General features: G+C 45.3%; 1 protein-coding gene across 2 annotated transcripts in view; it reads left to right on the forward strand.

The window, feature by feature from the left end:
• SPTBN1 (spectrin beta, non-erythrocytic 1) overlaps positions 1-12,889 on the forward strand; it is a 135,194-nt gene that overhangs the window by 45,301 nt on the left and 77,004 nt on the right. The window contains exon 1 of one of the 2 annotated variants that reach the window (XM_032185877.1): positions 11,129-11,504. The exons of the other annotated variant lie outside the window; for it this stretch is intronic. Coding sequence (XP_032041768.1) covers positions 11,396-11,504 — 109 coding nt within the window. The 5' untranslated portion in view covers positions 11,129-11,395. Of the gene's footprint in view, positions 1-11,128; positions 11,505-12,889 lie in introns of those variants that run through there. 2 annotated transcript variants of the gene reach the window in all.

Genomic DNA, 12,889 nt, shown 5'->3' on the forward strand with positions numbered 1-12,889 from the left:
CAGAATTTTTCATGCTCTGTCTGGGACTGTGACATTCAGACGTACCATGCTCACCGGCTCAGCTGCTGTTTTCAGGTAGTATGAGAATGGCACCTCCAAAACTTCCCCTTTCTTCAGCAAGCTAATTTAGTATTAAAAAATGTTTGGCCTAAGGTCATTCACTTTCCTGCTCACTTATGTTTTGCCCTTTTGTCCTCTGTATTCACCTGAGTGACCAGAAGGTCTGTGACTCAGCTGCCTGGCATACGGATTGAAAATAGTTTCAAAGTTTATAAAATAACAGAGGCATATCTTCTTAGCACAGGGCAGATGAAACTCTGCATTCCATTTCCAGCTCCACCTAGGTGACTGAGCATAGGTCAGGACACTAGCAAGTGTTGTACTTCACTGTGTTTGTGGCCCTCCTACAGGAAAACAGGTAAAGAGACTGCACCGGTAGTGCAGCTTTCCTTAGTTGTTCCTCTTGGCCAGAGAAAAGAGGCTGGTAATTCATGCTAGTAAATTGGCTTCTCCAGAGTAGGAAGGGAAAATCATTGAAATTGTTACTGAAGTTAGGATACCACAAAGTTTCCTCTTCAGTATAGAGCAGTGCCTGTTTCTTGATGATAAAAAAGGAGAAGAAAGTCTGTGCTGGGCACTGTATGTGGGGCTAATTAGCCCTTTTGGCCCTGGTACTTGAGCTGTTCCCATGAGAGCACCAGTATGGAAAGTCAGGCGAAGAACTGCCCCAGAAGCCAAAAGGAAGGTCCTGCTGGTAGGATTTTTGAGGTATAATGTACTTTTGGGTCCCTGTTGTCTAACTTATTTCTTCTAGCAAAGTTTTTACTGCTCCAACCAGAGTATACGGAAAGAAGCATTCTGCACAGTCAGAATGAACTTTCAGGTCTCAAGTTAATTAAATGTTTATAAACATCTAATACCTGAGGTGTCTGGGACGTGAAAACCAGTTTTGTAATTTCAGTAACAAGTGTTTAAGGACAAAGAAATCTGCAGCGTATTGATGCTTGTAAATAGCGTGGAGGCAAATGGAGATCAAGTCTGAAGGGCATGTGAAGGATTCACCTGACACTAAACAGAAGTAAAAGCTTTCTGGTGGTGAAACTGCAGATGTATTTTCTCAGCATGGGCCTGGCAGTGCTGGCTGTAAGTCCACGGTTAGCAGCCAGAGAACCAGTGCAAACTAACTAAGGTGAGTATCTGATTTTGCTCAGATAGATAGAAGCTGATGAAACTACTCCACCTAAAGCTTTTCTAAGTGTGGACCTCACCTAGTGCTTTCCTTCTGGATTTTATGTCTGGGACAGTTCCTCAGCTGTAGTTCCCAAGCTGCTGTACTTGACCAGAATCTGCAGGAGGCTCGTGCTGAAAACAGGAGCATCGTTCTGCGTGCTCTGTGCCATGTTGATATCAAGAGAGAGAAAAGTGTGGCGGCAGTGAAGCTGCTGTCCTAGAGCATGTCACCTGCAGCGCTGGCTCTGACTACAATGAATGCTGAACTTTTATCATAAAATGAGGAAAGCTTTGCCCATCTGGCACTGGTGATTAACGCATTTGCTTTTGAAGTTGCTGGTGAAGGAGCATTTCCAAAGCAAATGGAAAAAAACAAACAACAAATATATTGTTCTTAGCATGTTTGTTTTAAAGATCATTAGTAGATTGACTCCCCTCCAAAAAGCATCTCTGTATGTCTCTGCTCCATAAAAATAGCTTCCAAGTAAATGTGAACACCTTGTATTCGGTGATGTCCCATCAGAAATGTAATTTGAAGGGCCATTTGTATCTCATTGTCACGGTAGCATGATTTTGGTAACAGTTAGGCATAGTTTGGAGTTTTGTCCTCTCTTTGGAAGCAGATGAGTAACGTGCAAACAGCATGGAGGTGTCGGTCAGATCTTTGCAAACTCAAAGGTGCCAGATCAGGTGCCAGATCAGGTGCCAGATCCATGGTCCCATGTAGCCTGCTGAGTATAGAGCCAAGCTTCTGAAAAAAGCAATGCTGAGGGTAATTTCTGAGTTATCTGCATTCATGCCTGCTTGTCTGCTCGACATATAGTATTTAGGATTGCATAGCAAGGGAGCAACACAGGGACGTGACGGCGGCCTTGTCAATAACTGGTCCAGCACGTGGTGTTCAGGGGGGATGCTGTGGGCTGGAGGATCGGATGCTGAGCTGCCCCTCACAGAGACACACGGCAAGGCACAGCTGCCACAGCCACACTGCGTCCAGAGTCTGGCAGCTGCGGTCCTATCACGTCTCTGATTAAATTCTTTCAAGATGAAGCAATATCGGGTTGGAGAACACACAGCGAGCCCAGCGTCTTAGCAGTGAATGAGACTGTGCTGATGGATCTTCAGATCTTTGAATTGCTGTGAAGTAAGGTCTTGGGCTGGAATGCATGTACCGTAACTGCTGCTCGTAGTTTCTTGTGGAGGTCTCCAGATGTACGTTAGGCCTTCCTTCACAGAGGGCTGACGCTGTGCTAAGGACAGTAATTCAGTAATGCGGTAAAATAAGGTACGAGAACATTCTTGTAGTAAACGTAGGATGTGCGAAAAAGTGCTGTAGTTGAGAAGTGATTAAATAATAAAAAGCCATCTGTACCTAGAGGCAAAAGATGGAAAACTAATGTATGTGCACTGACTGCATGTGCATGTGTGCATATGCCTATCTGCTTTTAGGAACTGACCAAAGAAATACCCAAAAGGGTGAACCTGAACACAGTAAATCTGCTCTGCCATACCTGGCTGTTAGACGCGCAGTCATTGCACTAACATTCATGGTCCATACAGGCAGGGATTTTAGGTGAGCGTGTTGCCTTATCTCCCGGACTGGCACAGCGCAGCTCTCTCCTGTCTATTCTAGTTTTCATCATCCATTTATCACCATGGCATCAGGAAAGACTAAAAGCACCAGGGGACATGCTTTTGGCTGCCTGCAGCACAGAGGAGTGGTGCAGCACTCTGCAGCAGGGACAAGTGAGCCCAGCAATGAGGTGGGTAGGGCTGGGCAAGTAAACCACTCTGGCTACCCCAGCCACTTGAAGAAAGGAAGAATACTGCCTGTGAGATACCTCCCACATAGCTGGTGAGGGCTGAGCCAGGCACGGTAGTAGAGCAGGGATAAAGCCACGCTGAAGTGGGGAGGTTAAGAGAACAACCAACCAGGCTGTCGGCTGGTATGGGACTGGCACCTTCCTGCTGGCCTCTGCGAGACCACGCTGACTTACACTAGCTGGGGATCTGAGCCATAGTGGCCATCATAGGAAACTTGAGCATTAGGCTTTTTTCAGCCTTCATCTTTGCTGTTGGAACCAATGTTTTGGGGATACTTAATGCAGAGAAACCACGGGATAACTAGTAATGGCTTCTGGTTGAAATGCAGTTGTTCTAGATATTTTGCTGCATCATCTTAATGGAAAGGATTTCTCATTTATAGAAACTGTATGCCAGTACTGGCAATATCTTTTTTTTTTTTTTTTAATTTACAGTTTTATCAAGGATGAGCTTGGCCGTGGATGCATTTCAGAACCTATTCATGAGCCTATAATTTAAAAGAAGTCTTTCCACAAAAAATGTGTATGCAGAAGAAAATGTTCTCTTCTTATGTCTTTAGCGACTAACTAGTGAAGTTTCTGTATTTATTTTATTTATTCAGCCGAATCTGCAATGTGCCTTGAATTTTTCCTTCTATTTGTTGCTTGGATACTGCATGAAAGCGCTCCCTGAAGTATAAATAATGTGTAGCAGAGCACACTGCAAAGCAAAATTCAATACAGGATTAAAAAATGTTTACTAATTTCTGTTAACCTTGGAGCTTTTCTAATGGGGAAAGATTAGTGATGAAATCATCCCCTCGGATCAGAGCTTTGATTCTTATCTGATGAGGCAATATTCTGGAGAGATAGAAACCCAGATTGCCTTGGGAGGCGAATTGCCTTGATGGGAAGAGGCAAAAAGAATAGGAACAGGAGTGAGAACCAGACGAGTACAGAGGATAATAAAAATTCATTTCCAAGTGCCACTTTTTAGTAGCTGACATTCTTCCTAGTTCTGATCTCTTCTAGTGAGCAAAGCAACCACAATTTTTTTTTCAATCACTTTGTGTTGAGTGACAGTTTTTTATGTTGTTTTTCTTTCTTTAAATGTTATTAAGCCTTTAACGTGGATGTGTGTCAGACACGGACAGTCTTTGTACATCTAAGCATGCATGTGTAATATTTACTATATGCTCTTTTCATATATATATGTATTTAAAAGAATGAAATACATGGTTTGCTAATAACTTAAAGTTTTGGACAATTAGTACTTGTCAGATGATCATTATGCTTTTTTGCAGACAGGCAATCCCCAGATGGTGAAATTTTGTGGGTGAGGTTCACAGGAAGAAGGTTTTAGGCTAGAGATGTTTCATTTACCTTTGCTTTAAAAGTGAGGCTTTCAGTTCATGGTTCTACATCTAGGATTAAAAAACAAAACACAACTTCCAGCAATTTTTTCTTTCTTACATTTCCCTTCTGCTTTCTGTCTGGTTTATTTTGAATGAGCTACAGGGTCAACGCAAGCCTGTACCAAGGCTGTTCTGGAGCTTTGTTGCTTGGGTATAAGCAGAGCTTAAGTTCTTTAGGAGGCCCAGTTAAGTTCAGAAGTTTCTAGTTTAGGGGCTTGAGTTCCTCCATGTATGGAACTGGTAGAACAGAAATGTGCCTTTTCCCTGAACTCTTAGTGTGTGTGTGGCTGGTTACCATTAGGATATATTTGCAAATATTAACACAGTCTATATGTTTTCTGCTCTATGTATGGGAAGCAGGGGAAACAGTAGAAATGGAGACCCTAAAGATATTTTCAGCTTACTGTTTTTACCCTATTTTCATTTGGCTCAGTGGAAATAGAAGATTAATCACTCAGACATGAAAATTCATAATGCAGCAACACTACTTCTTCGTCCTGTGTTCACAGGCAAACTCTGGAAAAAAAACAAAACAGTGCAAGTGGAAGAACACAAAAAGGACTGGGCAGTCTCTCTTTTTCCATCCTACATATAAATGTAGGTGCAATTCAGACAGAGGAGGAAAGGGGTGAGAGGAGTCAATCAAAATAATAACACTTCTAAAAAAGCATCTTAAAACGTGTACAATTTATTCTGGAAGTGAAACAAGAAATGTTTTCATGACAAAATTTCAGAGAAAGCGAGTATGTTAAGTGCATACCTGTGTACCATGTTTGATTTTCATAGGCTTTTTAAAAGGTTTATAAATCTAAGTCAAGTAGCAAGCCGAGAGCATTTCATGGGCCACAGAGAAAACCTGTGAATGTAATTTTTTGGGTTCTTCAGGGATGGCTTCCCTGCTTTTAGTTCAGAGCATGGGAAAGCCATGCTCTGAAGTTCAGAAGAACCTGTTTGGACTGCAATATGTACCAACAGAAACCATGTTTTTTTTTCCACATGTGAAGTGCTCGTGTATCCCTTCCCTGCAGGCTTTCCTGGCAGACGTTCCACTGTTGCAGTGTGCAAGGCTGTGTTTCTTGCAAAAGTCATGTCAACTTTCCTGTTAATCCGGGAGTTGTGTAAACTGTTCACGCTGAAACCCGAAACCAGGTGGAACTGACCCGGTTTCAGCAGTAAATTGATATTCTGGCCTGATTTGCCCAAGGAGCCCCAAAGGTTTCGTCACAGCGTGCAGGTTCCTCCCGAGCAGCCCAGGAGCAGGGCAGTGCCCGGATCCCACTGAACACTGGGAGGCCAGCTAGAGGAAGGCATGTGAGCAGGCCCTTCTGTGAGAAATCCTTACCCCTTGCTTTTTAATCTACCCCTTTCCCTTCCCTCTTGATTCCATTGGGTCTCCCAAGCCCACGTGAGTCAAGGAGAATACGTCTGGAAGGGACCTGGAGCAGCAAATGCCTTCGTAGTTGCCACTGACCTAAAATCCCCTTCAAACAGAAGTTAATTCTGTTCCAAAATGGAACTGTTGCTTCCAAGAAGCCCTTGTTGTGTCTGGGGCTTTTTCACCTGCTGCAGCAGTTACTGCACGTGGCAGGATGGTGAGTTTGGGAGAGGATCCCTGCTGTTGCCGCCAGTATCTGCAGCAGGGAGGTGCAATGAAGCTGTCGTGGTGACGGGCTCCTCTCTCTGCTCCCCGCATCTTGTGTGTGGACTGGAGGGAGAGCAGCTAGCTCTGCAGGGCTCAGGGTGTGCAAATTGTCAAATATGATAAAAAGAACTGTTTCTAGAACAATCCATAGCAAAAACACTTGCCTTAGTTGGAGACTATCGCACATGCAAGGGGAGATGATTCTCCTGTTACTGAGCAGACCAAAGGCATTGGCGTAGAAGTGGAGAAGGGCAGACGTGATGGAGTTTCCAGTTCCTAACTGTGGCTCTGAGGGGCTCTGTATGAACTTCAGCCCCTGTCAGGAGAAGAACAAATGGTTTATGTGATTTTTGGTGGCATTTTAGATTAATAAATCATCCTTTTTATCTCACATTTTTTTTCTAGTTAGTCACCAAGTAGAGAATTTACAAGAGCAAATAAGAGTAAAAAGGAAAGACAAGGGGTGATGATTAACCAGATTTGTAATTATTGTAAGCTCTGGCGTGCATGCTGCTTCCCATTAGAAAGATAATTGTCTTTCGTGGAGTTGTAAAATCACATCTTTGTTTCAGAGCACAGCAGTGCAAAGCCTGCATTTATTTTATGGTACCCGGGGAACATTTTGTGAAATTGCACATTGGTTTTTCACGTATGCATTAAATGACTGGTTTTGTGGGTGGGCCCTGTTTGGGACGTCGTGTCCACCACACATGCTGCCTTCCCTGTCGACCCCAGTAAAGCCAGCTAGCTTTGGCTGGCTTGACGGGAAGACAGTGTGGTCTGGCGGGTGGATGAGGCTGTCAGGCCACTTGTAGCTATTCCTATTCTAGCGAGGGCCGTGGGAGTACAGCAAAGCTGCGAACCCAATGCTTGTTTTCTGCAAAAGTTATCAACTGGATCTTTAGCCTGGAACTTCTTAGAGTTTTGTCTGTAGTTTTTTTGGGGGGCATACACTAAGATTTTAGTTTCTGGCATTTTTATTTATTTTTTTGCTAAGAAAAGAAGCTGATGGTTTTATTCTGTCTTAGAAACACTAATAATTAGGGATTTGGATGGCAAATTTTTGCTAGCTTTAAATGTCTTTTGTTTGTTTGTTTGTTTGTTTGTTTTTTCCCCTTGAATTGTCCATGTGGTCAGAGCCCATTCACCTCAGCAGCACTTTTCAGAAGCAGTGCCCAAGACAGATCCTGGGACAGATCCTTTCTGTTCTGGGGCAAGCACTTGCCTCCAGATGTTGCTTCTGTATTCATATTGTTCCTGGTAATCAAACCTCTTGTTCTCCTTGAGGCTTTGCAAAGCTCTAATCATGTCAACTAAGTCACGCTTTGCATTACTGCATGTATTTATGGTTAAGTGGATAATCACTTGCGTTTTTATTTAATAACTCTTAACAAGTACACAAACAATGCAAGCCGTCATTACCAGTCAAGCAGGGAGAGGTACAATTCAAAGAATACAAGCAAAAAGTATCTCATAGCAATGGGAGGAAAGTGGGAACAAAATTTAGGAAAAAAAATCCCACCTCCCTTCCTGGTTACTAGAAGTTAGCACATGATTTGCTCCCTAGTGTTCTCCACCAGTGTAGTCAGCGATGAATCACACCATGGACAATTTCAAGCTGGGCTGATTTGATAAGTTACACTTGGATCAGTGCTCAAATGTTATCTTATTTATGGCCTCTAAAACATTAATTCCCCTCCATAACATATAATCTAATTAGTATTGTCAAGAGTGCAGTCAATTAGAGAGAAACAGAGAAAATGAGTGAAAACTGTGTTTAAAAAGGGCTTTGTGCATGTGAAAACCTTGGGATCAATTTGATGCATTGCTGTGTAACAGCAGTAAGCAGGTCCCCGGGTCACTGGTTCGGAGTCAACAGCAAGTGGATTTATTAGGGCTGATGTTACCCAAATAAAAATGAGAACTAGCAGAATGCCCGTTTTTAAGAAGTTGCTCCATATGGTGTGAAGTTTCACAAATCCAGGCAGATCCCCCATTTGCTTTGCTCTTTTTACAACCAACCTGTTAAATGGAGCCTTCAAAATGTACGCAGGAGACGAAGCAAAGCATAAGTGATGCTCTGGCAGATGAGTCGGAAGCACCCAGTGATCAGGGCCATCCCAAGGAGCTGATACCATTCATTAACAAAGCTGGCACATCTGTTGCCTGGGGACCTGTTGTTCAGCCCAAATGCCAACCGGGATGGCCGCTAAAATGAGGTCAGAGCTTCACAGCCAGCGCTGCCGAGTTCTCCATAATGCCTTTGTGTCGCATGTCACAAAATCTGCCCAGTTCAACCGCATTCCTCCTCTGTCCTCTGGTTTCCTCCTGCTGTGTAGCCTGTACTGCTCTGTACCTGCTGCAGCTCCTTCTCTTTTTCAGATGGCACGGAGTGTTACAGGGCAGGCCAGAAGTGTGTGTGTGTGGGGTGGGTGTGTGTGTGTGGGGGGGGTGCAGGACAAAAAAAACTGCTCAAACCCCAACTTTTGTTAAGCTTATGATTCCCAAGAAATGCTAACCAGATTCAGTTGTCCCATAGGGGATGATCCAAAGTGTGCATTCATGTAGGTGCTATTCATGTTTTATGACAGGGTGGGGAATGCCAGCCAGTGTTTTATGTGGGTGAAAGCCAAATGATTATTTTTTAATGTTTTGTTTTTGTAATATTTTACTTTTCAATATTTTTAATAACAGCCACGTGCATTAGTGCGTCGCCTGCCAAAGGTGTTGGGAAAACTTTCAGCTGGGGAAAAGTTCCTGGCTCCTGATTTATGCCCTTAAAGACGATAAAAAATTCTCCAGCTCTCCTGTCACTCATTTGGACCCGAGGGCTGCCTTGTGAACTCACATAGCAACACCTGTTTGCTCAAGGTGGGACAGTAATGAGCCCGGTATGCCTGCAGGTAGGGCCTGGCTGCCTGCCTGCTCTCGAGGGGAAGGGTTTCTTTTAATTATAACATAGCTCCGGCATCGCAGGCAAAAGCTGCTGTTGGTAGAAAGCTGCAGGAAAAAATCCTGTGACAGAAATAAGCCCGTACTTGTGTGCTGGGCAAAGCGTGCTCCTGGAGCTTTGAGGAGTTTGCAGTTGGATGTTAATGGCTCAGTTTACTGAGCACTGCCCTTGTGAATTGTGGAGCCCTCTGTATTTTTGTCTTCCCCTTCCCCCCAGCCCTGGAAATCGGGGTGGCTGCTGCCACACTGCTTGGGTCCTCAGCGGCAGAGGGACAGCTGGCTGTACAGAGATTACCAGGGGAAGGTTTAGCAGGAACGTGGGGCTCACCATGCCAGCATCAGCGCATTGTTGTCTCGAGAGCAGCATCCTGCCTGCAGCAGCAGCAAGTACAGGTGCTTCCTCAAGGCCCCTTCTTGCCTTCCAAGCACTTATTTTAGGAGCCGAGCCTGCAGCACCTCGCTGCATTGTCCAGCGGTGTTCCAGCCATACAGTCGCTTTTCTTCCCCAGCACTGTTAAAAATCCGCTCTGGGCAGCTGAACAGGCTTCAGTGGCACAGACGTGGGTAGTGCTAGGAAGCTGAAGGCCAGTTTTCAAAAAGACTGAAGCATTTTAGGCTCAACATGAAGTCTCCTGTAGCACCAAAAGTCTTGTGTAAACACAGCTCTATTGATATAAAGGGGTTCACTGCAATACTCTAGCAAAAGCCCTTCTGTATCAATACAATAAGGAATTCTGGGCTAGGGATAGGTTGTTGTTTTAAGCAAACCAGTATAGTTAAAAGCCATAAATATTTTAAATGTATTTATGACCTAGGGAGTGGTGTGCCAGGCATTTCCAACAGCCCGTGTGTTTTTGGAAAGCCCAGCTCCAGTTGGGAAGTGTTGACTTCCATCACTTCTGAATTGAGCACTGCTCGCGGCTGGATTTGTTGCCCGTTTGTTCCCCGGGGTGCTGGTGCTGGCTGGTTGGATTTCCAGCTTGCGCCTCGCTGGAGCCGGGGCTGCAACCAGCTTCTCCCACAGAAATTGTCCTCAAATTACTATATGACTCAAAACTTGTGAAAATACAGCATCAAAACAAAGGCAACATTTTGAAATGTTTAATGAGGGGATGGAGTGGGAGGAGAAGAGAACATTGATTCAAGTGGAAAGGAATTTGGAAATGCAAGAAATGAAAAAAAAAAAAAAAAAAAAAAACACAAAAAAAAACCCCGATTGTATGAATGTTATCAGCAGTTTGAAAAGCAGGCAGGCAGACGATTCAGGTTGAGGATATATATGCAGAATTGACCTTTTAATTTAACTTAGAATGAGTGAGGGTAGGAACTCCTGCCCCTGGGGGACGGCTGACGTGTTGCGGACCTGGCGGCATCTTCAGGAGCCCACCTCAGCCCGCACGGATTGGTCCTGCACTTGGCTGGGCCCCCAGGTACCTGGCTCCCGGCACCTTCGCTCATTCCTGGTGTGGTGGCAAGCACAGCAGGCTTTTCTGAGCCCTCCCCTTGCCCGCTGCTAAATACTGGGTGAGCGCTCCTGTGTCCGGGTTGCTTTGTCAAGTGAACAGTCTCGAAAATGAGTGAGGAGAAGCGCCCTCCTTTTCATGCGATAGTAATCTGAGACTTTTCCGTTACATGAGGCTCTCAACAAAAGCTTGTAATTCCACCGGCTTTGTTCAGGGAGATACCACCGGCCCCCTGGCCGCGGAGGTGCCCCGGGGAGGGTGGCCAGGCCCTGCCGCCAGCTCTGGCAGCGGGTCGGGTGCTGCTGAGCGGAAGGAGCCGCTTGGGTGTTTCGCCCGCTGTCTGGCTCTTCCCCTGCTCCGCCGCCCCTTCGCCCTTGGTACAGCCTTCGTTTCCTCCACAGTGCCGTATGGTAATCAAGTGACATCAGCCTCCACCCGGGCGGCTGCTGATTATGTTACAAACCAGCAGAAAGGTCTGAGGTGTGCGCGGCTCCTGCAAGCGCCGGCAAGGACGGCAGCGCGTGGCTCCCTGCTGCTTTTCGCAGGCGGAATTGCAAGCTGGCTTTTCTTTGACTGAGCTTTTCCAGTGCTGGGCAAGCGTTTTGAAACCTGATTTAAGCACTTGAGAGTTGCCTGGAGTGGAGTGGGGAAAAACAAGACACCAAAAACCCTCCTGGTGCTTTAAGTTTGAACCCGTTACAGACAGCTTACCGCCAACCCACACGGCTGGATTTTGAACCGAAGCTGTTATTTGCTTAGGGCTCAGTGAGAGCGTTTTCTCTAGGGACTGAAGCCAAACTTCTGAGGAAGCTGGGATTTACCTGGATGTATGGTAGAGAAACCTGTGGTTTCTTTATGCTGCAGTTCGTCGTATCCCTGTGTTACCTGTAAATGGAATTACAAAAATCAACCAGTATGCCCGGGCCCTTGTCCCCAGGATATGCAGCTCAGGTGCCGTATAACTATAATCAGTTAGAAGGAAGATTCAAGCAGTTGCAAGGTAAGCCCATGCTGTTTTTTTTTGTAAGTGTTGCTATGATATGATCCCCGTAAACATGTTAGCCTGGGCTTGTTCTCGTTGCATCAAGGCTTTAGCAATAACAGAGGCCAAACGCAGTGCTATGGCACCAAGCTTTGTGTGCTTTTAGGGGGTACCGTGCGACTTTTATCCCTGTGAAGGTGTCCTCAGTTTTACAGCGTTACAGTGTGTGTTCAACGCTGAGCCACTCAGCCGTACGGATGAGGACTAACCAGACCAAGTCACTTTAAGCAGTAAGGGGGAGAGCGAAGGAAGTGGTCTTTCTGTTTATTTTTGCCTTAAACAAAATACAGTTGTGACTGTGGAAACTAATCGTAAAATCATAGCTTTGTTTGGGTGCAGTTTGCAGTACAGCACCCAAACTGCCTGCCTGTACCTTGTAAAGATGGGTAGCTTGATTTCTTCAAATCAGGAGCACTTGCATCGTTTCCAAACAAGCTGATTTGCTTGAACTCATGTTGCTAGTAGATCACTCAAAAAGCATTCACACAATTCAACCTTCCTCATTTTCTTTATCATGTACTATTCTGCTTCTAGACAGAGAGGATGTCCTGCAGTGCCTCCCCACTACCTCCTCTATCTGATGGGAAGAGAAACCAGGGGTTTCGTTTGGGGAGCAATGGCATGCTGGATAGAGGATAGGCCCCTGAGCTGTGCTGAGAGCCTGGGCTCTCAGCAGTGCCCTGGAGGAGGATTGGGCCCGGTGTCTCCCTGCCTCAGACGCTGCTGCTTCCCTGTGCAAGGCAGGTCTCAGGGATGAATGAACTCTGGCATTGCAGTTTCAAAATCAGAAAGAATTCCTAGCCAAAGCCAAAAATCCTCCTCCTCTACATCCATGTGGCTCTGTAAATAAGCCAGGAGTACAGTGAAGTTCATGCCTTCTGTGCAAGTTTCTTATTTTACTGTGGTCTGTGCCACAAGCGTGGTCCTGTGGTTCCCTTCTGAGAGGGAGGAAGAGCCTTGGTTAGCGCAAAGAATGTTCCAATTTGTTGGCTTAAGGAGGGAGGCAGAAAAATCTTTCATTCATACTACTTTGTTTATCTCATAAACTGGCTCGCAGTAATGGCTGCGTACTGGATGTAATAAGATAAAATGACAGCAGCTTAAACGCTGGTAACTTGGGCATTCCTCAGGCAAGGCATGGAAAATCCAGGCTCCGAATTTGCACACGAGGGAATACGTTAGAGGCTTTATCTTGGACATCTGTCAGATCTCGGGCTGCAGCGCTCGCTTTAAAAAGAGCGTGTTAAGTCTGTGGCACAGGGGAAGAAAACACTGGCACATGCCTCTTTCTTTGCTGGTTAAGTTAACAGTCTAAAGAAGGCAGATTTTATCATTTTCAGGGT

The sequence above is a fragment of the Aythya fuligula genome, chromosome 3 (assembly GCF_009819795.1).
Source record: "Aythya fuligula isolate bAytFul2 chromosome 3, bAytFul2.pri, whole genome shotgun sequence".
Lineage (NCBI taxonomy): Eukaryota > Metazoa > Chordata > Aves > Anseriformes > Anatidae > Aythya > Aythya fuligula.